This window comes from Cuculus canorus, chromosome 5 (assembly GCF_017976375.1).
Source record: "Cuculus canorus isolate bCucCan1 chromosome 5, bCucCan1.pri, whole genome shotgun sequence".
NCBI classification, from domain to species: domain Eukaryota; kingdom Metazoa; phylum Chordata; class Aves; order Cuculiformes; family Cuculidae; genus Cuculus; species Cuculus canorus.
Genome location: NC_071405.1, coordinates 53,328,075 through 53,355,570, shown reverse-complemented (window position 1 = coordinate 53,355,570; position 27,496 = coordinate 53,328,075). Strand labels below are relative to the sequence as shown.

At 39.4% G+C, this 27,496-nt stretch overlaps 1 protein-coding gene across 1 annotated transcript in view; it reads left to right on the top strand.

Annotated features, from left to right (window-relative positions):
- Positions 1-937: 937 nt before the first annotated feature.
- SPTBN5 (spectrin beta, non-erythrocytic 5) overlaps positions 938-27,496 on the top strand; it is a 95,389-nt gene continuing 68,830 nt past the window's right edge. The window contains exons 1-22 of the mRNA XM_054069165.1: positions 938-1,048; positions 5,307-5,474; positions 5,784-5,903; positions 6,735-6,892; positions 7,770-7,998; positions 10,763-11,394; positions 12,390-12,528; positions 13,920-14,152; positions 14,585-14,738; positions 15,657-15,857; positions 16,982-17,188; positions 18,294-18,485; positions 19,493-19,645; positions 20,177-20,307; positions 20,943-21,194; positions 21,869-22,156; positions 22,810-23,056; positions 23,892-24,031; positions 24,995-25,094; positions 25,804-25,974; positions 26,067-26,231; positions 26,987-27,213. Of these exons, the coding sequence (XP_053925140.1) occupies positions 938-1,048; positions 5,307-5,474; positions 5,784-5,903; positions 6,735-6,892; positions 7,770-7,998; positions 10,763-11,394; positions 12,390-12,528; positions 13,920-14,152; positions 14,585-14,738; positions 15,657-15,857; positions 16,982-17,188; positions 18,294-18,485; positions 19,493-19,645; positions 20,177-20,307; positions 20,943-21,194; positions 21,869-22,156; positions 22,810-23,056; positions 23,892-24,031; positions 24,995-25,094; positions 25,804-25,974; positions 26,067-26,231; positions 26,987-27,213 (4,418 nt within the window). The remainder of the gene's footprint in view (positions 1,049-5,306; positions 5,475-5,783; positions 5,904-6,734; positions 6,893-7,769; positions 7,999-10,762; positions 11,395-12,389; positions 12,529-13,919; positions 14,153-14,584; positions 14,739-15,656; positions 15,858-16,981; positions 17,189-18,293; positions 18,486-19,492; positions 19,646-20,176; positions 20,308-20,942; positions 21,195-21,868; positions 22,157-22,809; positions 23,057-23,891; positions 24,032-24,994; positions 25,095-25,803; positions 25,975-26,066; positions 26,232-26,986; positions 27,214-27,496) is intronic.

Below are 27,496 nucleotides of genomic sequence, written 5' to 3'. Positions count from 1 at the left end.
TCTTACATTGACTGTCATTTTTTATCTTTAAATTATTCTCCCACCTTCATAACAGCAAGGTCACTGCTGTTACAGACTTACTCTGTGAGCCAAATAACTCCAAAAGAATTGTTCAGTTGAGCTGATATTCATTTTATTGTATCACAGCCTTTAAAGGGAAGATTCCTTCTTTCTAATCTTCCTGAATATTTAGCTTGGGTGCTGTGGTAAATTACAAGTCTGATTTTTCACTGATGTGGATGAGGCAGACAAGCCTGTAACAGTCTGGGGAAGCAGAATAATGCTTCCCAACTCCCAGCCTAGGATCTTGTCCATGTGATGATGAACATGTGTCACCACACTTACAGTGATAGATATGCAAAAGCTGAACTTATGAGAGGAAAGAACCAAGTCTGTTCCATTTCCTTTCTAAGCAGTTATTTCATTTCTTTTGGAATTACTGTGGTCCCAAAGCTAACAGCAACATTTCAACCAGTCCTCAGAGAATATAGTCACCTTCAAGCACTGCTTTGAAGTGATTTGCAGATCTCTCTTTCTGACAAAGTTCAAGATCAGTTCTTTCTCACATGCTTCCAGAACACCCAAGAAAGCTATTGATGGCTTTCAAGTCATCATGGGATGACTCCTCATAGGATTAAGTGACTGGGGAGCCACTGAAAGGAAGTAATGCTGCATAGATACATGTCACATTTTCATCCTGATACTAGAGATGCACTTAAAGGGAGAATTAAAGTTAAAAATAAAGTTGAGTGAATTTGAAGTACAAAGTACAAGCAAAAGGAAATTTAGATATTATACTGGGTGTGGCACTGAATCTTGTACCCATTGGGGTTGGGTTCCCTACATACAGTGGATATGTTATTGTTTTTTGCAACTAACCAGGCAGATCTCTTCAGCACTGAGCACCTCACTGGAATTTCTGACTTCCTAGCTGACCATGGGTACGGAGTATGAAAAGGATCATATCAAAAAGCTGCAGGAGCAGCGTATGTCCATGCAAAAGAAAACCTTCACCAACTGGATGAACAATGTCTTCCTCAGGAATGATGTAGGTAGCTCCTTTAGGTTGGGGGAAAATTTTCTGGTTTTTTTTTTTTTTTTAATTTATTTCACCCACTGTATTCCTATTTTATGTTATAATTTACATATTTTTCCTCAGTGTTGACACTACAAATATAGGTAAGCAAGGAAGGCTTTTATTAACCAGAGTGCTCAGGCCTGTAACTTTTACCTTGCATTTGTCTCCATTCTCCATGCTACCAGTCTTCCCTGAAATCGGGGTTCACTTTAGTAGAGTATATAAACTAGTAATATTGTGATGTGAAGTGTATCTTGGTGATCATCTCACAGGATGATCTTTATTTGCTCTTCTTTTTCCTAACAAGTAAACTATCTGCAAATGTCTAGATTACCCCAAACAATGCTCAGCTCTTAATTATCTGGCCAAAATTTAAGACTTTGCCTGATCAGTCCAGCTTGAGGTGCTGCTCAATGGCTTCAAAAATGTTGCCTTAAGTCTAGCATTTTCAGGCATACTACCATGCAAGTACAGAACAATTTGTTTTCGGCAAGTCTTAGACTTCCAAAAAGCTTCAGAGATAGTATGCGTTTGATTTGTGTGTGCAAGCTAACTCAAATATATGCCAAAAGTCTCCAGGCTTACTGCAGATAAATTCATTTCAGGCACAAATGATGTAGCTGTGTCACAGTAAGCAATTACATCATCCAAAACTAATTCCCTTTGTCTGTAATTGAGATGTTGATATTAATAAAAATGGACCTTGGCGTCACCAAGCAGGACCGGACCTCTTGGTTTTATTCTAGGTCATCACTATTATATGATGTTTCAATACTAGATACATTTTCTTCGGTGTATTGTTTTAAGTTAGTGGTTGGTGCAACGACAGCCTTAGAGCACGGCAAATTTTTAGATTTATTTTTCTTACTGTAAGAGAAGAAGTGCAAAACACATTTTCATTTTTCCACTTGCAGAAAGTTAGTGTCTTATGGAGTAAGAAATTATTTCTGTTTAACTGCAGATACACATACTTTCTCATTTTAAAAATAGCATCAGGTTCAAAGATTACAAAGTCAGCCTTAACTTTCTGCACAGTACTTGTTCATATGTCATAAAAGCATGGAGAAAAAAGTCTGTGAGAGCTTTTCAACCCATATAAGGTAACAAATAGTGCAGAGACTGACAGCTTATCTAAGTCTTCTCAGCAATGTTTTTCCGCTTCTCAATTGCACTCTTGACTATTTGAAGTCTGGCACTAAGTACGCTATTGGATTGGATTTTTTAAGCAACCTGTGATTGGTATCTTTATGACAAGAATGATGACAAAATAGCTATTAAAACTATTGCTGGGTGAGGCATAGAGTGGATACGTGAAGGCTATCTCTATAAATTTAGATGGAAATATTCTTCATTTATGGAAGTGTCACAGAATATAATAGCTTTAATTTTTTAACAGTAATACACTATAGGCAGAATTTTAAGTTTATTTAATATGCAAAAAGAAATAAAGTTGGCAACTAAATGAGTGCTTTTCATTGAGATAATCAGTCAGAGAAAGCTGTAAACTCTTATTCCACACACAGTACAGACTTAAAGTCTCTCTGAGTTGCTTTTACACTTTCAATGTTTTCTGCTTTCTTTGGAGAAAAGAGCTGTTAAACTGACTAATAAATGGGCAGGAATGAAAAAGCATATGTTTGTTCTTTCTCCCCTCCCTACGTGTAAGTATGCTCTGAATTAAAAAAAAAGCTAATACTTCAGATTTTTTTCTGTAAGCAAAAAGATTGTTCACAGTGATTTCAGAATCACAGTAAGTTATTCTTCAGTATATGGTATGGTTTCAATGTCACTTCTTGGTAGCTAGTGGCCTAAGGCCAAAAGGAAATGCCCAAGGCAAGTTCTTGTTAGGTCAGAGTACACTCTATGTCATATTATATCACCCAAGCACTGGGTGACCTCACTACTGACAACAATGAAGTACATTTTTTCCTGAAAGATGGGAGATCTGGTTAACGGGGATACGGAGAAGGCTGAGCTACTTAACAACTTTTTTAACTCAGTCTGCACCAGCAAGAGCTCAAGCTACACCACCCAGGTTGCAGAGCGCAAAGACAGGGACTGGGAAATCGAAGAACCACCCACTGGAGGAGAGGAAAAGGTTCAAGAGCAGCTAAGGAACTTGAAGGTGCACAAGTCAATGGGACCTGGTAAGACGCACCCATGGGTGCTGAGGGAACTGGCAAATGAAATTCCTAAGGCACTATCCATCATATTTTAGAAGTCGTGGCACTCTGCGCTGACTGGGAAAGGAGAAACATAAGCCCAATTTTTTAAAAAGGAAAAAAGTGGAACTACAGGCCAGTCAGTCTCAACTCTGTGCCTGGTAAGATCCTTCTGGAAACTATGCTGAGGCACATGGAAAATAAAGAGCCTATTGGTGAACAGTCCACGTGAATTCACTACAGGCAAATAGTGCCCGATTAATTTGGTGGCCTTCTACAATGGGGTTACAGCATCAGTGGATAAGGGAAGAGCAACTAGTGTTGTATGCCTGGACTTGTGCAAAGCATTTGACACCGTCCTGCATGACATCCTTGTTACTAAATGGGAGAGACATGGATTTGACAGATAGGACGCTCGGTGAATAAGGAATTGGCTGGATAATCACACTCAAAGTGTTGCAGACAAAAACTTCATGTCTCAGTGGAGACCAGTGACAAATGACGCTTCTCAGGAGTCAGAGTTGGTGACAGACAGTAGAATTGAAGGTACCCTCAACAAGTTTGCCAACAACACTGAGCTGTGTGGTGTGGTCAACATGCTGAAAGGATGGGATGCCATCCAGAGGGACCTTGACAGGCTTGAGATGTGGCCCTGTGCAAACCTCACGAAGTTCAACAAGGCAAAAAGCAAGGTTCTACACCTGGGTCAAGGCAATTCCAAAGACAAATACTGGCTGGGCAGAGAATGGATTGAGAATAACCCTGAGGAGAAGGACTTGGGGGTGCTGGTTGATGAGAAGTTCAACATGAGCCAGCAATGTGTGCTGAAAGTCCAGAAGGCCAACCATATCGTGGACTGCATGAAAAGAAGTGTGACCAGTAGGTCACAGGAGATGATTTTCCCCCTCCACTTCACTCTTGTAAGACACCATCTGGAATACTGCATTCAGCTCTGGGACCCCCAACATGAGAAGGACATGGACCTTTTGGAGCGAGTCCAAAGAAGAGACATGAAAATTATCAGAGGGATGTCATACTTCTGCTATGAAGACAGGCTGAGAATTGGGTTTGTGAAGAGAAGAGAAGAGAAGAGAAGAGAAGAGAAGAGAAGAGAAGAGAAGAGAAGAGAAGAGAAGAGAAGAGAAGAGAAGAGAAGAGAAGAGAAGAGAAGAGAAGAGAAGAGAAGGCTCCCGGGAGATGTTATAACAGCCTTCCAATACCTAAAGAGGGGCTACAAGAAACCTGGAGAGGGACTTTTTACAAAGGCATGTAGCAATAGAATGAGAGGTAATGGTTTTAAGCTGAAAGAGGAGAGATTTAGATTAGATGCAATTCTTCATTACAAGGGTGATGAGGCACCAGCACAGATTGCCTGGAGAAGCTGTGGATGCCCCATCCCTGGAAGTGTTCAAGGCCAGGTTGAATGGGGCTTTGAGCAATCTGGTCTAGTGGAAGGTGTACGTGCCTGTGGCAGGTGGTTGGAACTAGATGATCTTTGAGGTCTCTTTCAACCCAAACCATTCTGTGATTCTATGAAAAGATCTTAACCGTTTGCTTAATGTGAGACTCTGACTATAAATATGGAGTCTTTGAGTGGCAGTAGAGTTCTAAGCAGGATAACAGATTTTTTTAGACTATGGAGTAAAAACCAAGTCATGGAATGGGATTATCAGCTCAATTCTTAAATGAAATGCATTGCTCAGAATAAAAAGTTTAAAGGATTCATTTGAATTGAAATAAAAATTGTCTGCACTTCTAAAATGTTTGGTTTTGAAAATGCTGATTTTATTTTTTATCTTTTTCAAAATTCCCCTGCTTTTTTATTTCCTTAGTTGCAGGGTTTTGGTTTTTTCTTACTTCAATCTACTTCCATCAATAATGTTCAGTCCTCCTGCAAATCCATTTTTTGTGAATTAAGATTCACAAAGATACTTTTCAGATGTATCTACTGACTTACAGAAAACTCAGTGAAACAGCCAGAATGTGTTGTTTGTTTTGTATACAAAGTAGAGGGTTTTGTGGCCCAAATTTTCAGCCAGCCTGTATTGTCTGGCTGGTCTTTGCAGGTAAAGATTGTGATAGAAGATATTTACATGGACTTGAAGGATGGCATCTCTCTCATGCGACTCCTGGAGCTGCTCTCCGGAGAAGCTTTGCCCAGACCCAACCGGGGAAAGATGAGAGTGCATTTTCTAGAGAACAACAGCAAAGCCATCATGTTTCTGAAATCCAAGGTAAGTTAATATTGGTACCGGAGATCACAATTACTTACGTATGTTGCTAACTAATAATAATATTATGTTCATTATGATTTACCCCCCTAATACACAATTCCTTGAAGACAGGCCAGGCATTTTATTAAAGGAAAAAAAGGAATCAGATTTTAATTTCTTTGTATAAAGATAAGTGAAGACACCACATAAAACCTGTTTCCTTAAGAAAACAGTCTGAACACCCTCTTCAATAACAGCTTGTTACAGAGATATATCCTTCAGAGAGATGGACATGAGTGCTTTTATGCTGAAGTGATATTGATTTATTAGCAGGTACAAGTAAAAGTGATTGGTCCTGAGAATATTGTAGATGGTGACAGAACCTTAATCCTCGGACTTATCTGGATCATTATACTTCGATTTCAGATTTCTTCTATCAAACTTGATAAGGTAAAACACTCTTTATTTTTTTGCCTGACTAGAGTATTTCAGAGGCTTTGTATAGTTCCAAGTCAGCAAGGACCGTTTTGATAAAGTTTCCTACCCATTTGATTTTATTCCTCTACATAGCACTACTTTACATTACGTTACATTACATTATTCTATATTTGCAATTTCTAAAAGTAATTGAATCCATTTTGTAGTTTCCCAAAGAGACATAAAAGAGTAACTTGGAGGTGGATAGGACGTTCAAGTTCCTTGCTCTCTTCCACAACTTTTACTGTCTTTTGACTCCAAAAAGACTCTGTGACAACAGTTTTCTCTAGATTTGAACTGCACATTGTTCTTTTGCTCTTTCCTTGAAGAAAAGTATCATTTTTAAGATTATTTAACATGTACTCTAAGTACATAAAAGATAAGATCCTATGAAGTTATTATGAAATAATGTTAATAATTTCTAACATTAGACCTGGATAAATTATATTAATATTTTGCTTCTGATTTCTAGTTCATAGCTAAGGAAGGAAATAAACTGAGCTTTGCTTTTCACTTGGTTTCTACAAGCCGTGCCGAAGAGAAAAATTTTTAAACCTTTTAACACCTGCATTTCACATCATAATTTCTGGGTTCATTCAATTCACTTTAACAGAAAACTTCTACTCCCGTGTTAAATCATTCTACCTCCATGGCAGATACAGTCTGCAAGTCATGACTTTGAGGGGATTTGTGAATAGGACAGAAGTAATACAAAGTGATCTTTGGGAACTTACATGGAAACCCACTGATGCTACTTCCATATATTGTTCACACTGATTTTTCTTTTCACTGCTGTCTTCACAGGAAGAATTTGGAGGGAGAGCTGATGTTCTATTTGCTAATGAAGCCTTGCTACTCTGGTGTCAGCATAAAACTGCCAGCTATTCCAATGTGAATGTGAAGGATTTCTCCAAAAGCTGGAGTGATGGTCTGGCCTTCAATGCACTCATACACGCTCACAGGTAAGATCTGATGGATCTTAGGTCACAGGTAAGATCACAGGTAAGATCAGATGCCCCCTGCTGTATCTGGCTCCGGCACAAGTTGTTCCAGGGTCTGAATTAGAAGTATTTTTCAAGAAACTGTCAAATCCTCTCTTTGTCTGTTCTCACTGAAGACTGCCTTTCTTAAATGGATATTCTCTCTCTCTGAGGAAGGAAGGACCAAATGATCCTTTTCGGTAGTTCTTTTTGTTGGGTGTAAAATTGAACTCCAAAGGGAATATCACAAATCTGAACAATGCTGCCCATAATTTGCTTTTAGCCCCTATGTCATGTTCACATTGCTCTTTTTAAAAAATTACTATTTTAGAGACTGGTTTTATTATATGCACTTTGTAAGCACGTTTACCTTCTGGTTCAATTGTAACAGAGTAAGCAACCTTTCTCTTTCTTTCTCCCTTTGTAAAAGTGCCCAAGGCAGGAGGGAGAAACCACCTGGGAGAACTTTGAATATTTCTTCTCTTATTAATGGTTCTGGTACATCTTCTGGCAGGATACCATGGTGGGATTCTGTAACTTCCCCAGCTGGCAGTCACCTCCCTCTTCAAAATTGCCTCTCTAGTAGGCTTTGGTTTTCATTCATCAGTGAAGAGGAGAAATAAGTGAAGGGCAGAGATTTGCTGGGAGTCGTACTTCATTTTACTAAGGGACAATCTTCTTCCTGTTACGTAGGACAGTGATGACTTTATTGAATGAAGCTCAAGGTCAGACAGAGTAATTTCCCTGTTAAAGTCACATTCCTTAGTCTAATAAACAGTTTATGGTTTGTAATCTGAAAGAATTTATGACAAACTTAAATATTTCTTCCACTCCACACCCTGTTCTTCTCCTTGTCCAGGCCTGATCTTATCCACTATAGCTCACTGCGGCAGGACCAGCCCATCAAAAACTTGAACAACGCCTTCAATGTTGCTGAGAAAGAGCTAGGAATCAGCAGATTGCTTGATGCTGAGGATGTGGCAGTACCCTACCCGGATGAGAGATCGGTCATGACTTATGTGTCACTCTATTACCACTACTTCTCCAGACTGAAACAAGGCCAGACAATACAAAAGCGACTTACTAAAGTGAGTGCATTGCTATATTCAGAAGTTAAAAGTTAAACAGTTAAAGCTAAATATGTGTTGGAAATGGGTGGGTTTTTTGCAAGCTCAACTTAGGGATCGCTTGAACTGCATCAAATGACATAGCTATTTGAAAGACCTTTATTGTCACTTGAATCTTGACAAGTGTCTGCAGACCCTTTGATCTCTCAAGGGGACTGAATTTGTCTAGCTGCAAATGAATCTCTTTTAGACCTCACATTTTTGGTTTGAGAACTGAGCTGGCTCCAAGGCAGCTTGAGGCATACAGACCTCATTAACACTGGGAGGACTACTGCAAGGCAAAAGCAGAACTAGTCAACAATTTTCTGATTCAACACATTATCTCTTATTCTATAGGACTACTTTGGATTTTTATTTCCTGATTTCCTGTGAAAACCCTCATCCTTTCTTTCTAACTCCTTAGTCAGGTACAAAAAGGGGGAGAGGGGGAAGATGGGGAGAAATAAGGGAGTACAAAAAACAGCAAAACAATTCTAGGGAAAAAAGAACTCCAAAGGTTTGGGGTTTTTTTTCCAGTTTCCACATACATTTTGTCTCACATACAGTCGTAAGTTTACATCAAAAATTACTTGCATACTGTTGATGGAAAACTGAAGGATGTTTGTGGTTGTTCCACTGAAGACCACTTTCCTTAGAGAGAATTTAATTTCTACCTTCAGAATAAACTATTCTGGTTTTGCCAAAAATAGAAAACATATAGCCCATGGAAAACCTACACATCTAGGATTGTCTTACATGAACATCTGGACTCTGAGAACTGCTTATGCAGTTGAGAGGAGGAATACATTGCTTAACAGGAATCAAAAAAATCCTAACTAAGAGTTCCCCAGTAGCAGCAAGGTAAAAAGCTTTTGCAAAGCAGGGTTTGCTCAGCTAACAAAGTGTTCTGGGACAAGAACAAGATGATCACAAACCTATCAGTAACAGTGATGTTATCTGAATGAAATGTTTGATGAGATCAGGATGTGAATTCTATCAAAAAGTGGTCAGAGAGGAGAGTGGGCGGTAGGGCTTGCCTGGTCTGCACACCAGATTCTGGAATTTGGCCAGAAGACATTGCTTTTCCTCTGTCAAACCTAAAATAGGCCTTGAATCTCCAAGCATGTATTAGAGGACCTATAAGGATCAAATAAGTCATAACTTTCGTATTATGGAGAAAATAAGTGAAAGAATGTTTCTTACTCTGTCCTTTTTCAGTTCTTGTTGTCTTTAACTGTTTTGGGGTTTTTTTTTCCATTTTGTACAGATATAATTACTCTTTTTCTCTCTCTCTTTCAACTTAACTGCTTCTTTTTCTCTCTTTACCTCATTCTCAATTTTAACTTGTCTCTGATGTTTGATCTTCCTGCATTTCTGACACACACAAATACCCAGAAGGAGAATGAAATAGATGTTAATCTCTTCATGTCCTTAGTCCACTCAAAAAGGCAGCTCTGAATTTAGTAATGGGATTGGGGAGGGAAGCCTGAATCTGTCAAGGGAAGCCTTTGATTTCAGACTCTGTGTGACCAGAATCAGCTTGGGGAGGTTAATCTCCTTTCCCCCTCCCACATGAGGTGACCATGCGTATGTTAGGATCTTTCAATCAGAACTAGGTACAGTGGCAGAAAATACAGAAAGGAGCCCTGATGTCATGCACTACTTTTTCTGCACTAAATGTTGGTGCTGTTTTACTCCTCATCCAATAATGTGACACTTATTCATTGCCAAGTGTGCTTTCTGGTAGGTAATAGCAGATTACCACTTGCAGGGACTGCATTTTTGCTTCGTGCTGTTTCCCTTATTAGTCTGCCTTGCTCCTTTATTAATCAGTGGGACTCAGTGGAATGACAGAGGCAGACAACATTGTTCAGCATTAAACCTGAAATCTGCAGGAAGGCTACTATGTTAGGGCAAATGAGAAAATATAAAGACAAAGATGGAAACAATGTAAAGTAGGAAGAAAACATGATTTTATTCTAAGACTCTTTGTGTCATTATGGGTTTAATTTGAAATGTTTGTTCCAGTGTTTACCTGAACTTGAAATAAAGGCAGGTCAGACCACAAATGAAACCAATAAATGTCCTGGACTTGGAAAATTAATATTGAATCAGAGTTAACACCCTCACCAAATCCCTCTTTGGCTATGAGACATTATCTAATAATTTATATAAAGAAAAATATCTCCAAAAGAAGAGATAAAGGAGGGGCTTTTTAACCACAACCTGCTGTGAGGCAACCAGGATCTTCTCACACAATCTCCTACAACCTCAGAGGATGTGCATATCAAATGGTATAGAATCATTTTGGGCTTAGGAAAGAAAATAGAAAAAAATCTGTTTGTGTTTTTTTCCATTGTGAAACAGAAAAACCTGAACCCTCAGTTTGCAATTCTAGCTTTCTAGTTAGCCCACAAAAGAACTGCTGACAGTCTCCATATGCATGCTGGTTATTCTAATATTATCCTCTTCTAAAATAAAAAATTGTAATTAGACATTAAATAATATTTATCTGTCTTTTATGGAAGGTTATTCTAGGATTCACGTGGCCTCAGGTGTGACAGCTATCACCACTTTGATGCAAAAACGTGATGAATGTGGCACCCTGCTTGTTAAATACTGTTTTTCTAACACATATTCAGCTATTAGAATCCTAAGCTTGATTTATGAAGATGTTGTTTTCTGTTCACCCACTTTGCCTTATTTTGCTTCTTATATGGCTTGTAACTTCATATGCCCATCACAGCTCCTGTTCTTCCTGAAGGAGATAGATGATCTGAAACTTCTATACGAGCAGATGGTCTCTGACCTCCTGAAATGGATTAAACAGAAGGTGACGGAACTGGATGACCGCAATTTCCCCAACTCTCTCCAGGAGATGTGGCTACTCGTGGCCAACTTCAAGACCTTCCGCACTGTGGAGAAACCCCCCAAATATCAAGAGAAGGGAATGATTGAAGCTCATCTCTTCGACATCAGGACCAAGCAGAGAGCAAATAACCAACGGCTATATTTGCCTCCAGAGGGGAGGACGCTGCAGGATTTAGAAAAGCATTGGGTTATCCTAGAAAAGTCAGAGCACAACCGGGGAAAAGCACTGCAGAAGGAGATGTTGAGGCTAGAAAGGCTGGAACAGCTAGCCCAGAGGTTCCTGAAGAAAGCAGCCCTGCGTGAGTCCTACTTGGAAGACATGAGGAAAGTGATTGGGAAGCAGGACTTCTGGCCAGATAGCATAGACAGGATGGAGGCTGCTAGTAAGAAGCTGGAAGCCATTGTAGCAGATGTACTTCCCAGAAGGGAACGCTTCACGTCTTTGGATGAAATGGCTACAGTCATCAGCCAGGAGAACTATCATGGCAAAGATCAGATCATGCAGAAGTGAGTGACAGTCGTGACACTGTGTACTAGTGGAGGTAGAAATTAGCTGACATCTGTGGTGTGACGGAAGAAATTTAATTGTATCTATGAATTGTAGCTCCATTCCTCATGAGTAGAACCGGCAGGAACTTCTTCTACCTGTGAACAGTTTCAGCAGATAAGATAAATACTCCATCTTCTTCAAAATTTTTATTTTTTCCTTAAATGGTCAAACCCTTAGACTATTTTTCTGGTGAAAAATAGTTTTAAGATATTTTCATTATATATGAAAAATACTTGTTCTGCCAAAAATCCTATCTTCCATCAAAAATGCTTAGAGGAATAATTTATTTTTTTTTTGCAAATCAACCCCTTTCTCTGTCAGTATGTAGTCTGGGGGACATAGAATAGTTAAGGCACAGAGTTTTCTCAGACTGACTCCAGTTTGGGGCAAATCTTGAGAAATTATGATTTCTCTCATTATCAATGCAGCCTGATTTGGGAATGGCTAAGAATGCCATAGAAATAATCTCTCGTGTGGTATTCCAATGCTTCTTAAAGTTCAAACAAAATAAAAAACCTATAGGCAAACTAAGAAAACCAGTTAGAAAAGAGTAAACCAGAATCTTTATAAGATCATATTGAAGCTCCTGATATGGTTTAGATTATTTTTTTACTTTAAGCAACCATTTAAGGACCACTTATTTTTTCCAAGTCTTTCTATTGTATCACACGAAAGCAATGTGGGATGTCAGGCGTGAGGATCTGTAAAAAACAATATGTAAATTATAAAAGGTCAATGACAGTTGGTATGCTAGTCAAAATTTCTCCCTGTGATCACACTAATTGGATGACATTGATTTGACCTGTTTTGTGATCATAGTCTGTCCTCATGCACTAACGCTAAGAATTGTGTGTATTCATCTGGCTTCTCTAAATCTGCAAGCACTGAGAATCTCCCACTGCTGCCAAAAGTCCTTGGTCCAAGTTGGTGATTTCTTTCCTTTCCTTTTTAGGCAAAGCATCATTTCAAAGCAATGGCAGGATCTTCTAGATCAGCTGCAGAAACGACAACATTCCCTGGGTACAATGCAGGAAATTCTGGGTCTCCTGAGGGACGTTGATGCCATTACAGACGAGCTGAAAGAACTGCAGGTACTGAGCCTTCTGCACCAGCTCACAGCTTGCACAGCTACAAGTGTGTGTCCTCAAAAATGCCCACATATTCCAGGGACTGCTGGGTGCTAACAGAAGAGAAGTCTATCAACTATAGAAAAAAATACTCCATTTTTACTTAGATGCCTAATTACACTTCACAGGTAACTACATGAGAAAAAAGAGGCTTTGCTACAGGGGCTCTCTCTAATCAGAAAGCCAGATATGGTATTGCAGGGAGCACACTACAGGTTCTAATTATGTAGTAAAATAAAGATGGGAATTAATCTCACCTAAATTTAGAATTATGAGAGCAAACATGAAACAAACCAGCCTTCTGTTCCCATTCCATGTAGTACTTCTTAATTACCTTCTGGAACTACCTCCTGTGATTATACAGGTGGGGACTATCTCAGGCATTTCTCTGAATTTCAGGTATCTAAGCTTGTTTGAGAGAAAAGTTTCACTGTAAATTCACAGCGATAACAAGAATTTTCAGTTGTTTCCAGAGTGCAGGAGGCCAAAGTCTCCTCTTTAGCATAGGAAATAACTAGTTTCAGACTGATTTTGTAATGGCAGAAAGTGTAAATACGTCCTTTGATCTTGCCTTGTCTTATTTAGAGACAGAAAAGTCCTTATGACTGTGGGTTGCCTTGTACCCAGGTTGGAAGACTCAACAGGCTATATGAAGTTGTGAATTTCAAATTAAATGCAAAAGCTATCTGTAAGTTACAAATCTTTCTGTCCTCGTGCTGGTCAACAAAGGGCACCTAATGGGAATAATGTTGTTGGAACCATGATAGCCTGAGGGTATATTAGAGAAAACTGGTAATCGTACAATAGGATTGACAATTGTATCCACTGATACAATTAGAAAGAGGACAGATTTTTAGGCACTTGGAACCCTCACCAGGCACCAATTAAGCACTATTAATACTTCTTTTCATTATTTAGGTAGTAAAGACAAGTAAGTTTCTAAAACGAAAAACATTGCAGTCAAAATATACCATAAAATGGGATATTGTAGAATTCTCCAAATACAGACTGTGAATTGATCTGCCTACAGAGAGATGCATAGCAAAGGGCTATTCTTTGTACCCATGGATTCTGGGACCTTGAGTGCTTAATCAACAGAAATAACTTAAGTGTGAAAACATACCATTCCTTGCACTGGAGTAGATAGAAACTCTGGATTGTTGCCATTAGTTTACGAAATTGAAAGAAAAAAAAATGTGATTCTCCTAAAGCAGGTTTTTTACTTTACCTAGTTGACATCATTCTTTTACATATAGAAGTTATGAAAGTTAATAGGAACCTTTCAATAGATTTCTTTGTATTGAGCCCTTGGATGCACTCTCTGCCACTGCCTTTTTTTTCTCATTTGTTTGCAGGTGCTAGTCAGTTCCCAGGACTGTGGAAAGCAGCTCCTGGAAGCAGTAGATTTGCTGCAGAAGCATAACTTGATTGACTCTCAGATCTCTTCCTATGAAGATAAACTGACACATATAACCCAGCGGACAGCAGAGATCAGCAAGGACAGCACAGTTAAACCAGAAGTGCTTCATGCGAAAGTTCAGATGATTCGTCAGCTGTATCAGAATCTTATAGCACTGAGCAAATCACGGTAGGGCTCTGTTCTTCCTCATTAGGATGGTCAATCAGTCCCTTTATCAGAAGACATAGCTTGCCAGCATTTGAGATTTTTTTTTGTTTTACCATTTATGAAGGCATAACTCAATCAACTTGAGTGTCTTGCTTACAACTGACTGAAAGAGATTGCTTGCTCTCATAGCTAAAGAATAGTTTCTTTCTCGGCATTTATTTTAACCTGCTTCATATGAAGTCTTAATAGCATGTGTTTATCTCCTCATCTCCTAGGGGAAGGCAGAGCTGTAATCTTGTTTCCTTTGACTTCTTCTATGAATAACCTATGACAAAAAAAGGAGTTACAGGCATTCAGATACAGGATTTTCTAATTTCTTCTTTGATTATGCTACTATTGCCTTCACAGGAGCCTAATTCTGACTGAGATATACTGTTTTTTTCTCTGTTTCAGAAAATCACAGCTAGAAGAGGCTTTGAGGCTGTTTGAATTCTTCCGTGACTGCAATGAGGAAGAATCGTGGATCTCTGAGAAATGGAAGCTATCAAGAACAACAACATTAGGGAAAGATGTCAGCCAGATTACAGCCTCTATTCAGAAGCACAAGGTATCTGAGTTTGCTGGTGGTGTCTTGTCTTTGTATTATAGAAAGATTTTAGAACATTTATGTCCTTCCGTTTAGTCTGTGTAGCACTTATACGAAAGCTGCTAACCCACTCGTTATCTCAAGTGTCTGGAATTATTGTTTAAAAAAAAATGGTTAGGACAGGGATTTTTTTCCCCAAGAAAGGATAGAAAGGGTAGAGAAGAAATATGGTTCATACTGGACTAGAAGCGTGGCTTCCAATGAAGATACTGGGCTCTGTAGTATCTCACTTTGGATGAGAGGGGAAAAAAAGTTACTAGTTTGTTGGTTTTTTCCCCCACTCACCTTTTCTGGCCAAGAGACTTGTGAGGAAAGAAAGACTTGGTGAAAAGACGACAGATACCAGCAGACAGCATGGATAACATTATGCGAGTTTACAAACCTCTTATGATTTTCCCTAAGAACTTCTGTGGGCTAATATCAAAAGCTTAGCTATATGAGCCACTGCCTTCTTATGGCAAAGAATCATTGTAAGCAAGCGATGAGACCTATGGACTCATAACATAACTGAACATTGCATAACATAACTGAAACAGGAGCTTCTCCTGTAATTTTAATATACATTTGTGTGCATATATTTGTCTATTTGTTGCTTGTGGAAGGCATAAGACAGCTGAAATGGTGAATGACAAAGAAGTATCTCCTTCAGAGAAGAATGCATAACAAACTTCACATCAAAGACAAAAATGTAGTGACAGTGACTTGGGTGTGGGCAGCCAAGAGACAACCATCTCGGGGCTCAGGAAAAAGTCATAGGCTTGAATAAGACAAGGGACTCTCGGAGATGTACATATTACAATAGCAGAGACTAGGACCACCACTTTGCTTTTAGTTGGTGGGGAGAGAGTTGTGCCCACACGTCTTCCATACCTCTACTAGGCTCTCGAAGCAGAGTGCAACTCCCACAGGGCCATATGTGCGGATGTGATGAGGAGGGGCTGGGAGCTGAGCCAGAAGAACCCTTTGCGGAAGGAAGACATTCTGAGCCAGACAGACAACCTCCAGAAGTTGTGGCAGCAACTGCAAGATGAGGTGGCCGATCGCAAAAGACGCCTGCAAGCAGCTGCTGTCATCAAACAGGTGAGCATGGCTCCCCCATAGTGTGTGGTACAGGGTACATGGATGTGGTTTAGTCCTGCCCTATGTTCCTGCTTGCAGGGCAACTGTAGTAGGAAACCTTCAGGTGCCTGTCTTCCAAAAGATCTCCAGCAGCTTGGTCTCATCCCTTCTGCCAGCCAACTAAGTGGGAGATTTGAATGACTGGGAGATGCTCTCGGCTAAAAACAGTGATGGAAATAGCTCACGTAACACCGCTAATGCAGTCTTTTCTGGGGTGGGATCTAGGTAGCTGTGTGACTTTTTTCTGACAAAACCCCTCAAATTAACAATGGAAAAATATGCCATCAGTTCATGGGTTGGCCATGAACTTCCAAAGCATGGAAAAATGACCCTGTCATTCTGACCTACACAGGTCTTTTACCCCTACCAACATTCACACATCTGCACATAAAGAGCTCTTATATAATCATTCGCAAATCGCAAAACAGTATCTTACGTGTTGTTACCTTCTCTTTCCTACATTTTTGCTCAATCTGTTGTTCCAATGAGACACCTGAACAAAATTTAACAGCTTTGTTCTTGGCAAAGTTTAAATTCTCTCCTCTATCTAATAAGTTTAACATCACTGTGGTGTTTTAGTTCTTTCTTTTTCCTTCACTACCTTGGGTTTCCTTTTTTTTCTGTTGTATATTTACTCTCTATCTCAAAATCTTGTTCTGATATTTTTACAACCATATGGAAAAAAAGAAAGCTTTTTTTGTAGGTTAAGTTTGTTGTTTGTTGTTGGGTTACTTCTTAGAGCCGTTAAAAAATACCTGTGGGAATTAAATGGTACATGGTAACATCGTACATTGTGGGTTCCTTCTACTTTTAAACTGTGATGTTTTAGTTAGTTAGCATTTTTTAAAAAGTCGTATGGGCAGTCCTTGAATCTATTTAGTCATTGTGATTCTATGAATTATCTGTGCTTGATGTGATCGTGAAATACAGGATTTAGAAGTCTACAACTAACTTACTCTTAGCTTTCGCAACACCTGCAAGTAGCCCAGTATCTGCAGCCCTAATAGTATTTCTGTCTTATCCATTATTCTCAAAAGAGAAAGGATCTGGGTAGGAAGTGTTTTCTTCTCCTGTGTTCCCTTCAGTACTTTGCTGACATCAATGAAGCAAATTCATGGCTGCGAGAAAGACAGCCCCTTCTGGCCAGCAAGGACTACGGAAAAGATGAATCGAGTGCTGAAGCACTGTTGCATCGCCACTTGCGCTTGGAGAAGGAGATTGCATCCTACTCCTCTGAGATGAGACGCCTGAAAGAGCAGGCAGAAGTTGCAGCAGAACAAGCTCCAGCTGCAGTAAGTAGATGAGGGATTGTGTCATATTTTGTTGAAGAAAGTAAATGAAATGCTTTTAATTATGTAAAATATTTTTAATATTCCAATTACTTAAACAAGAGCATTTTTTTAAATCAGAATAAATTTTAATTAGGACTGAAGCTAATTTTTAGATTACAAAGAAGTTCATTGGGCACTCATAGCCCACCTAGTTAGTGTCCCACGAAGGGCTGGAAATACGCTTATCTATATTATTTCCTTTTACAAGCCCTCACAAATCCTGTCTCACTTTTTAACAACAGTAGAGTAAGGCAGACTTTTAATCTAAATATCCTTACAATTTTTTTCTGCATCCTAATGTAGTGATGAACAATCCCACATCTCCAGGAGCAACTCATACCATCACAGGATGGACATTTAAGGCACATAGGATGAAGCTGCCCCTCTTTCTCACTGACTATAAAGGAAATTTTTTACTTGAGACAAATTTGTTTGGCAACAAAAGTCAGGGGAGATGATATTTCACAGCTTGTTTCTTTGATTTCTGTGATCCCTCAATACTTAGTCAAATCAGCCTGACAACTATGAGCACCAATTTGGATCTTTCCTTTACCTCATCATTCCAACATTACTTTTTTGTTAGAACAATAATAGTATTACTTTGTTATTAAACATGAAAAAACATGTAACAAGATGGTCTCAATATGCAAATAGAGGCATTTACTCACTAGGGCACTCACGGGCTTTGAAGCTGCAAATGTTGAAGTACTAAAACACCTGGACTAGAACCGTAAGCACAGTAGATTCCTTGGTTTGTTGCCAATTTTCTAAGAAAAAACACAATCTTGCTGTGGGCACACAATAAGATTTTTTAGTGTCTCATTATATTTTAAAATGAGCTAAATGAAATTTCTTCTTTGGCAAAACTAAATTTTTTTTCAGTTAATTGGTTCATTTCTTCAGAATTAAACAAAGGAAACAGATTTGAATGAATACCAGGAATTTTTTGTTTAAAGGGTCATAATGTTGTGGTTTGAACTTGCAACTCTAGATTTTCCTTCCATGTGAACTTTTTATCCAAATTGGATATATTCCTCCACCGATTCTGTTAAATTTTGCTTACCAGGTGGTGAAAACAGAAGCTCCAAGTGACTTAAATAAAAAGACAGCAAGGCTACCATTCAGTCGAACCAGGGCAACAACTGAATCTGCATTTCCTGGAACCTCCAGTTCAGATGTTCATTTTCTTCCAGACAACATCTGGAAGGCCCAAGATGAAATAGATTCACTTTATGAAAACTTACAGAGCATGGCTGAGGTATAGTATCCGCTACAATTCTTTATGCTTCACAAAAATTGCTAAATCCAAAGCAGTGCAAGGGGAGATGAAGTGCTGTGCTGGCTTCTACTTTTCAGTTTATTAATGTGCCTCAACACTGTGAAGTCCTGTGGGACTTCAAGGCTTGAGATTATCACTGAAGTTTTGTATGAAAACATATTTTATGCTGGCAAACTTCCATTTACCTTCTAGTCTTTTTACTTCACAAGTTGATTCTTTGTGTAGTCCTTAGACACACACACACCACCCAAAGTTTTCTTGCTTCAGCTCTTAAACCTTTGAGCTTGTCTTACCCAATACAAAAAAGAAATGAACAAGCGTAATCTGCGTTCTCCATATATTACTTTTGTCTCCCACCTGCCACAATCCTGCCCTACATACAGACCATCAAAAGCATGTTTTATGGGACTTTTACCTGTTCCTGAGATTACTGAGACAGACCTTCAGTCAGCAGCAAGCAGCACAGTGGCCTTGCTGCCTGATAGGGTCTGAGCACTCCAACTCCTGCTATTACGCTTTTAAATCACTGTTGCTCTAGGAATAAGTACTGTGATCTGAGGGTAACATCCTCTGTTCTGTTTTGGCAGTGTCTGACAAAACTACTAAACTACCACCTGTGTATTGTAGTCTAAATGCAAGGATCTTTTCTTTTCCTTTTCTTTTCTTTTCTTTTCTTTTCTTTTCTTTTCTTTTCTTTTCTTTTCTTTTCTTTTCTTTTCTTTTCTTTTCTTTTCTTTTCTTTTCTTTTCTTTTCTTTTCTTTTCTTTTCTTTTCTTTTCTTTTCTTTTCCTTTCCTTTCCTTTCCTTTCCTTTCCTTTCCTTTCCTTTCCTTTCCTTTCCTTTCCTTTCCTTTCCTTTCCTTTCCTTTCCTTTCCTTTCCTTTCCTTTCCTTTCCTTTCCTTTCCTTTCCTTTCCTTTCCTTTCCTTTCTCCCTCGAACAGCAAAGAGTTGTTAGAGCAATACTTAAGTCTTCATCTGTTTTACAGGACAGAAAAAAGGCTCTGGAGGAAATGATTGGATATTACCGCTTCTGTAGCTCTTGTGAAGAATTCCAGTCATGGATGAAAGATAAAGAGAAGATTTTCCAGACTCTTCAGCCTCAAGCAGACAACGTGGAGGTCACGCAGCAGAAGTATCAGGTACTCCTTTTCATTGCTCACTGATGATACCTTTTAAATCAGATCGACCTTGGGAGAAGAGTTAAAGTTGAGAAATGGAGTTTTGAGAGTCTTTTCATTCATTTAAACTCATGGAGCCATGTATAGATCAGATATTTATTTCATATAAAGCTATTTAAGCTGATGTAATTGTATCACTTTAACTTCTGCATGTGTGGTATCATGTACAAAAATTATGGTACAAAAGGACTTTTCTTGTGGTTTATCTTATGCCACTCAAAGAATAAGGACAGAAGATGAAAGTGTCCTGCAGTGCACTCGCATCGCACTGGAGTGGGACATAGATGCGTAGGAATAGTGTGGATGCCACGGGAGGTCCTGAGGTCTATAGGGGAACTACAGGCGTGGGTGTGTATGGTGTCAGCTGACAGGTAAATGGAGAAGCCAGCTGTGAAAGTGGGAGATAAGTGGATATGATGGATTATTGAGAACTGCGTCCCTAGGAATCAAAAAAAAATCAAGTTCTGCATTATTGTATCTCTTCTGTTTTAGAGCTTTTTAACAGAACTGGCTGCAGGCAAAGGCCAGCTGGGAGACATTGAAAAATTAGCTGTTAAATACAGAAAGATCAGCCACAGCAAATATTATGAGATCCAGATTTGGCTGGAAGAGATCAACAGCAGGTAAAGGAGCTACTGGTAAAACAGGATTGTCTCATGGGGGAATTGTAGAGCTGACTTTTCACACCCAACATGGACTACAATGAGTAAACATCTGTCTGACAAATTTTTGACTTCCAGGACTGGCCTGAGGGGAGGGTTTTGTGTGTCTGTAGTTTGCTGCTCTATTGAGCTGCAACAGCTGTTTTGGTGACTTACATTTCAGGCCGAGGGTGCCCTTCACAAACATTGAAAGGGACATCAAAATCTATTTGACTTTACAATGTGTGTTTTTTACCTGTTGTGTACCTACTCCTGGCACCATCCCGCCCAGTGGGAACTGGGGCACGGCCAGGTCTTGATTTTTACTATTGTTGTTTATTTGCATCATGTTCTCCGTGTTCTGGTCACCTGAGCAGGGTTCCCTTGCTTGAGATGGTGTTGAGATTGAACTTCGAGGCTGTGGAGGAGTGCTAGTGTTCGCCCCCCCAGCCCACTTAAGCCCCGACCAAATCTTTATACAAGACTTTTTCTGAATAGAAAAAGAACGTATCTCATGTGTAATAAAGGTTATAAATTGAATCTGCTGCCTAGGTGAAGGCAAGATTTGGGATAGTGACTGAGGCTAGATGCAAGTAACCGGGTTATCTCTCTCCAAGGTGGGAATGCATGGAAACTCTGAAGGAAGAGAAGGGCTCTGAGCTGATTGGAGTGGCTGATGTGAAGACATTTCTTCAGGACTGTCAGAGCATAGGAGTACTACTACAAGACAAGATGGTCCAACTCAAGGATCTGGAACCAGGGAACTCACCTGCTGGCCTAGAGTCAAACAAGCGCAAATTGTTTACAGTTGAGAGAGAAGTCCTGGTGATAGAGAGGAAAATTGAATACTTGAGGAGTGTTGCAAAATCGTAAGGAACCTGCTTTTTTTTTTTCCACATTCTTTGCTAGTTCTCTAAGATCATTTTGTAAATTATGGCTATAAAGAGAATGAGCAACTTGTGAAATTTATCTTGAAGTTTCTCTTTCTGGCAACCTGAAGAACTGAGTTGCGTGCTGGATTGAGGCGATCTCTCTTGAGTACATCTGGGTGATAGTTGAAGTGATTGCTTCCAGACTTCACTGTTGTAGGAGGGTAAATACCACAGGATTGTTTGTGACTCTAACAAATTATTTCTATTAATGGGAGTTAATTCCACATTTTGAACTAGCTATAATTTAGGTCCTGAAAGCAGACAATTGAGAGAAGCAAAGATGCAGGAAGAAAAATAGCAGAGAATTGTGCAGAGGAGTTTGAATTTAAAATAAGAATTTAAAGGGTTTTTACTTCCTTGAGTTTTCTGTACATCCGCAATGGGAATGAGTTATCGAACCACAGTGTTAGTAGACTTTTTCACAGGGATACACTTTCTGTAGCATATTCACACCAATATTTCTTGCTAGTGTGGAACATTTGTTGCATTTGCTGACTTTCTTTTTAATGGAAGTGTAACTATCCAAATCCATTCCTTTTAAAGAATGTTGGTGCAAGCCCTAAATGTCTGAAGTGTTCGTCCAATTGAATGTATTTTATTTCCTCTTGCAGGATTAAGGACACTAACCCTGCAGAGAGCAGGGCCATAATGGAGCAGGTGGAGAACACGGAGAGGCTCCTGGCAAAACTCAAGCTGGAGACCAAAAAGAAGCAGGACATTATGCAACAGGCCCAAAACCAACAGTCCTTCCTACAAGACTGCCGCAGCCTCCTCCTGTGGGCAGAAGGTATTCGGGAGAAACTGAGCAGTGAAGAAATGGGTGTGGACGTGGCTTCTACAGAGCAATTGCTGAAGGAACATCAGGACCTGCTGAAAGAAATTAGGTCTCAGAAAGAAAGGTAGAGACATTCTATCGGGGGGGGGGGCAGAATGGGGTGATAGGACAACAGTACTGTGAAGATGGAATGTGTCTATTGTGTACATAAATTGGGTATGAAAGTGATGCCGAGAGTTTATTCAAATGCTCTTGAAACTTAGTGTCAAAAGGAGGCTGCGGAACACAAAATCCAGCTAGCTTTTGCATATTTACCCTGATGGCTGGGGGAGGGGGAAGGAGTAGCTGTATGTTTGGAGTAGTATTCCACAAGCTCTCCTGACACTGGGATAGCGCCATCTGCACTTTATTTCAATTCTCCCAGTCCTTCCTTTCTCAGGCCTTATGCTTCCATTTGCCATTATCTTCTGTCCTCCTTCTGCATTGTTACGAAGTTACAGATACTGAGTTGGCCCTCCTCACCCTTTTAATGGGAAAGCCTCCTTATATGGGCTTTCAGTCCAAATGGAGAAATCTCACTGGCTCTAGCAGGTATCCCTGAGCAAACAAACAGCTGCACTTTGTAGTGCACAACCATGGCTAGCAGGAAAAGAGTGAAAGGGAGGAAGGGAAGCTTCCTGTCTAGGAACTGCCAAGAGAAAGCAAAGACCTGTGATGAAAGAGAATTCATACTCTCTCATGCAGTGAGGTCTCACTTTTCTTTTTGACTCTGGGAAGATTTGTGCAGCTGGAAGATCTAGGGCGAAAAGTAGTCCACGGACAACCCCATAACAACAGGACTGTAGATGTCCACCAGTCCATGGAGAGGCTTGCCGAGGAGAACAACAAGCTGGAGAAAATGTGGGAACAGCGAAGGAAAAAGCTGCAAGATGGTCTGGAATTGCAGAAGTTCAATAGGGAGGGAGACCGTATTAATGCAGCCCTCTCTGGCCACGAGGCCTTTCTCCGAAGGGATGACCTTGGGGTATGTGAAGCAGCTGATTTTGTTTTCTTCTACTTTGTCTCCCTATCCAGGGAGTAGCAACAATTTTCTTAATTGAATCAGTTTCTTCATTCTTACGGTCATGGCATTTTAATCCTTGGAAACTAGATTTTCAGGTTCTTATTCACGTTCTTACACCCTTACTCAACTTAATAAGAATGAAGCTCATTATCTCTCAAAAAAAAATTTAGAAACAGCTACAGTTGTGAGTTGTTGCTGTGTTTGTACACGTCAGATGGTTTATATACAATTGACTCATTGGTTTGGTGGCTAACCAGCAAAAAAGGTTTCAGCTTAAAAATAATTAGGCTTTTTTTTGTGAAGTAAATACCTGATTTTTTTAAAAATAAAGCTTTGTCTTTTCATTTAATATTTTAAGGACATTAAAGCAAATTAAGGGAAAAAACAAATGCAGGCAATATTCCCAAGATCAGTGAAGGAGGAGATTGTGGTATCTCACTAGCTTTTCTGTTTTCAGATGAAACTGAAAATGTTATACTTCTGGATCAACTATGTGAAATAAAGTTTTACCTACTTATGGCCTTTCATATTACACATCCCTTGACGTGCCAGAGTGCTGGCATAGGTTCAGAATGCAGATTTTCTTAAAGGGTGAAAATGGACTCATAAAACAAAAGAACCAGATATGTTACAAACCTAAACACTTGCTGGTTGTTTGTAGTCTTGAACATCCTTAGGCATACACAAAATGCCCGAAAAAGGACAAGGAAAATAAGGCCCCAAATTTTTTTTCATTACTACAGAAACGATATATGACTAAGGAAAAAAGTGATCAAATTTTCTTTCTTAAATGCAGGACCACGTAGATGCTGTTCGAAGCTTGCTAAAGCAACATCAGGAATTTGAACAACTGCTCATGGCACTGAAGAGACGAGTTGAAGCACTTAATGAAAATGGGGTGAATTTAATAGAGAGCAGACACTTTGCATCCCATATGTGAGTCCAAACTCGATATTTTTGATGTAGCTTTAATCAACTATCCAATGTGATTAGAGTGAGATGAAAAACTTTCTCTGAGCCACGATTTATTTGCCTCCAAGCTGTGATCTGCTGGGTGAGGAATAAAGGTGATTTTTTCAAATAATGCAGAATTCCTGTGCTCTCAGGACAGATAAGCAAAAGATTTTAGGTTAGAACTTGCATTTGCCAGGACTCTAAATAATTTGCCTTGTATCATAAGTTACACGAAGAGTTAAAACTTCTTCAGTGTTAACTTACTAAATGCCTACATAAAACAAATTTTCCTTCATTTATCAGTGTCACATATTAGAATTTATGTTTGCTTTTAAAAATTTACAGAAGACTTCACAAGGAAATAGCTCATCAGGAGCAGCTGCTTCATGTTTTTGTTGAAGCTGAACTGTCACCTCTAATTCCTTTACCATGCTAGATCCACTAGGACCAAGTAAGGGGACCTCTCTATAAGCAGGGGTCAGAAAGGACCTCTTGGGTCAAAAAGGCCATGTTCTTGCGATCACAAGTGATAATGTCTTAAATTCCCTCCAGAAATTTGTAAAACTCCTCTTAATATCTGATTTCTTGCCAGCACTACCATTAGAAGGCCATTCCAGAGCCTCGTTGCACTTTCATCACTATGAAACTTATTAGTTAAGGTGGAATATCTGGGAAAGAAAAAGGTTTAAGAGTTTTAGTCAAACATAAGTGACTGCAATTCACTGATGTAACATGGCCATACAAAAGGAAAATCCAGAACAGCTATTAGTCAATAGCTGTTTTCCAGATGATATCAGCATGATCGTGGAGTAGGGCCATATATCCCTTTGTCCTCTCAACAGAGGTGTTGAACAAGATTCCATTTACATGATAGTCATGACTACAGTACAACCAAGTGAAATCGATATGAGTAGTAATGCATTGACTCCCTGTTTTTCTTGGTAGTATTGAAGAGAGAATAGTCACTCTCCAGCAAAGGTGGGAGTGGCTGGTACAAAGCAATGCTGAGAGAAAACAGAGGTTGTTGGATTCCCTACAGCTGCAGGTAAAAGGACTGATACTGTAGATTTGGTCAATCATGCGTGAAGTAATTTTATGCCTTGTCTTAATATGGGACAAATTTGAAACTGCTGAGCATTCCTGCTGCAGCTCACTTTCTCTTTGGCTACGGGACAGAGAATTTCACTTTGCAGGGAGCAGATGATGCACTGGTCATAAATCTTACAAAACCATAACCATAACAAAACACTAAAACAAAAATGGAGATATTGAATATAAAATATAGATAGAATGTTTTGTCTACTGGATGAGTTTGTTCTGCTTTTTTTGTTGTTGTTGTTCTGAGCCTTAATAATTTTGCATAGTTACTTACACTAACTGTACTTTTGGCACCAAATTTAGCTTCCAGTGCTGAGAGACAAAGTTATACAGGAGGACTGAACCACTTATGGTTAAAATACCTTATCAAAAATGCAAACCTTCACTGACAATTAAAGCCAACAGATTAGTAAACGAGGTAAAAAAGGGACTAACATGTATTACTCTGAGGGCCTAAAACTTTGTCAATTATTATAGATCATACCTCTTCAATTAAGACTGTTAATTATGTAGAACAACTTTTATATGAAAATATATTACATCTCCTAACTGTTAGAAAAAAAAAAAATCAGGGCTTGTTCCTAACAGCAAGGATGCACTGCAAACCGCTACAGAATCGGAAGTTAAATCAATTTAATCCTGTTTGCCTCTGTAAGGAGTTTAATCGTGATGCTGCTGAGCTTTTGCTATGGATGGAAGAAAAGTACAAGATTGCCTCGGATGAATCCTACCGTGATCCAACAAATGTCCTACGCAAACTAAAATGGCATGAGGCTGCTGAGAAGGAAATGATGGCTAATGAGAAGCACTTTGCAACACTGATAAAGGTGAAGGCAGTCTTGCAGCTAAGTCTTCCATCTTATCCCAAATTTCATAAATGCTGATCAGGTCAAAAACTTAATGTGCTGTTTTTCTCCAGAAAGGAAATCAACTGATTCAAGACAACCATTATGCTGCAGTTTCTGTCCAGGAGGAGATGTCAGAGCTTCAAAAGAAGTGGAAGCAATTGTATGGCAAGATGATAGAGCGAGGGGACAAGCTGAGACAAGCTGGGCAGCAAGAGCAGCTCATGGAACTGCTCCAGGTAAGAAGGTGACGGGGAACAAAGGGGAAGAATGGCCTCAGAGCCTGGTTCCTCTGTTGTGTGGTTCTCACAAAAAAAAAGAGCCATAAATACCAAAATTCCATCCAGATAAAAGTGTATATCCATTTTGTCTACAGTCTCAGGAGAGAAAATCCGATATAATGCCAACCAAAGTCATTCCAAAGCTATGAGCTGGATAACAGTGCCAGCACAGCATCAAGACACCAAACTATTAAACTCAGGCTCAGCATTACATCTATGTGGCCATCCTGTGCTGGAAAAACAAGCAAAACTCTCTGCATGAGTCAGTGATGTGCAAACTAACTGCTTTCTTGAGTCAGTTTGAGGGCTGAAAGTGTGGCACTGTATTCAATGCAATGTTATCCAGGCAAATTGTATAAGAGGAACAATGTGCTCTGAAGCTGTTTCAATATCAATATGTAATGGTACTGCTGTTCTGTGATAGCTACAATCTGACGCCTTTCAAGATTGATTGTTTTGTATTATGTCACTAAAGATAGTTCAAAGAGGCCGTTTTTAGTGATGTACTTTAGTGTCTCAGAGTGAAGAGTAGTCCAAAATAGTGTGCAAAACAAAACATTCCCAGGAGATGCCTTTTAGACACACCTGTTCATTGTGTTACTGAGAAAGGACTTATGGATTTAAAAATTGTGTCGAGGAAGTTGTCATGAGAGGGGGAGAGTGAAAGAAAAATATTTGAAAGGTCAGTACATGCTTTAATCTTTTCCTGGCAGGATGCCAAAGAGAAGATAGAAAAAATTGAGAAAGTTCTTCAGGAATCTGAAACAGGCCATGATTTGCGCTCCAGCCGTGCTCTACTCAAGCAGCACAGACAGCTGGAAAAGGAGACACATGAGCTGGCAGAGAAAATGAACTCTATTGTATCTCATGCAAAGAAAATGGCCACCAATCACTTTGACTCCCAGAGAATTTTGGATGAAACACAGAAATATCTGAGAAGGTGAGATGTCACTCTACTTTTGTCTCTACCTCTTTTGACAAGTAGCATTTTTTGTTCTGCCTTATAGAAAATGTCTTTTGGTTGATTAGGTTTAATTCTTTCAGAAATGATTCCTCCTCCCAATTCTACCACAGCTGTGTTTTGATCTGTACCTACACAGCTGCTTGTTGACCCACTTAAGCCTTTATTATTGGAGCCTGCTCCTTTCCTGATGCACTCCTCCAGTCCTTTGCTTATCCATAGGTCATCCACTGCTTTCTAGAAGGTGCCATGATCCATCATT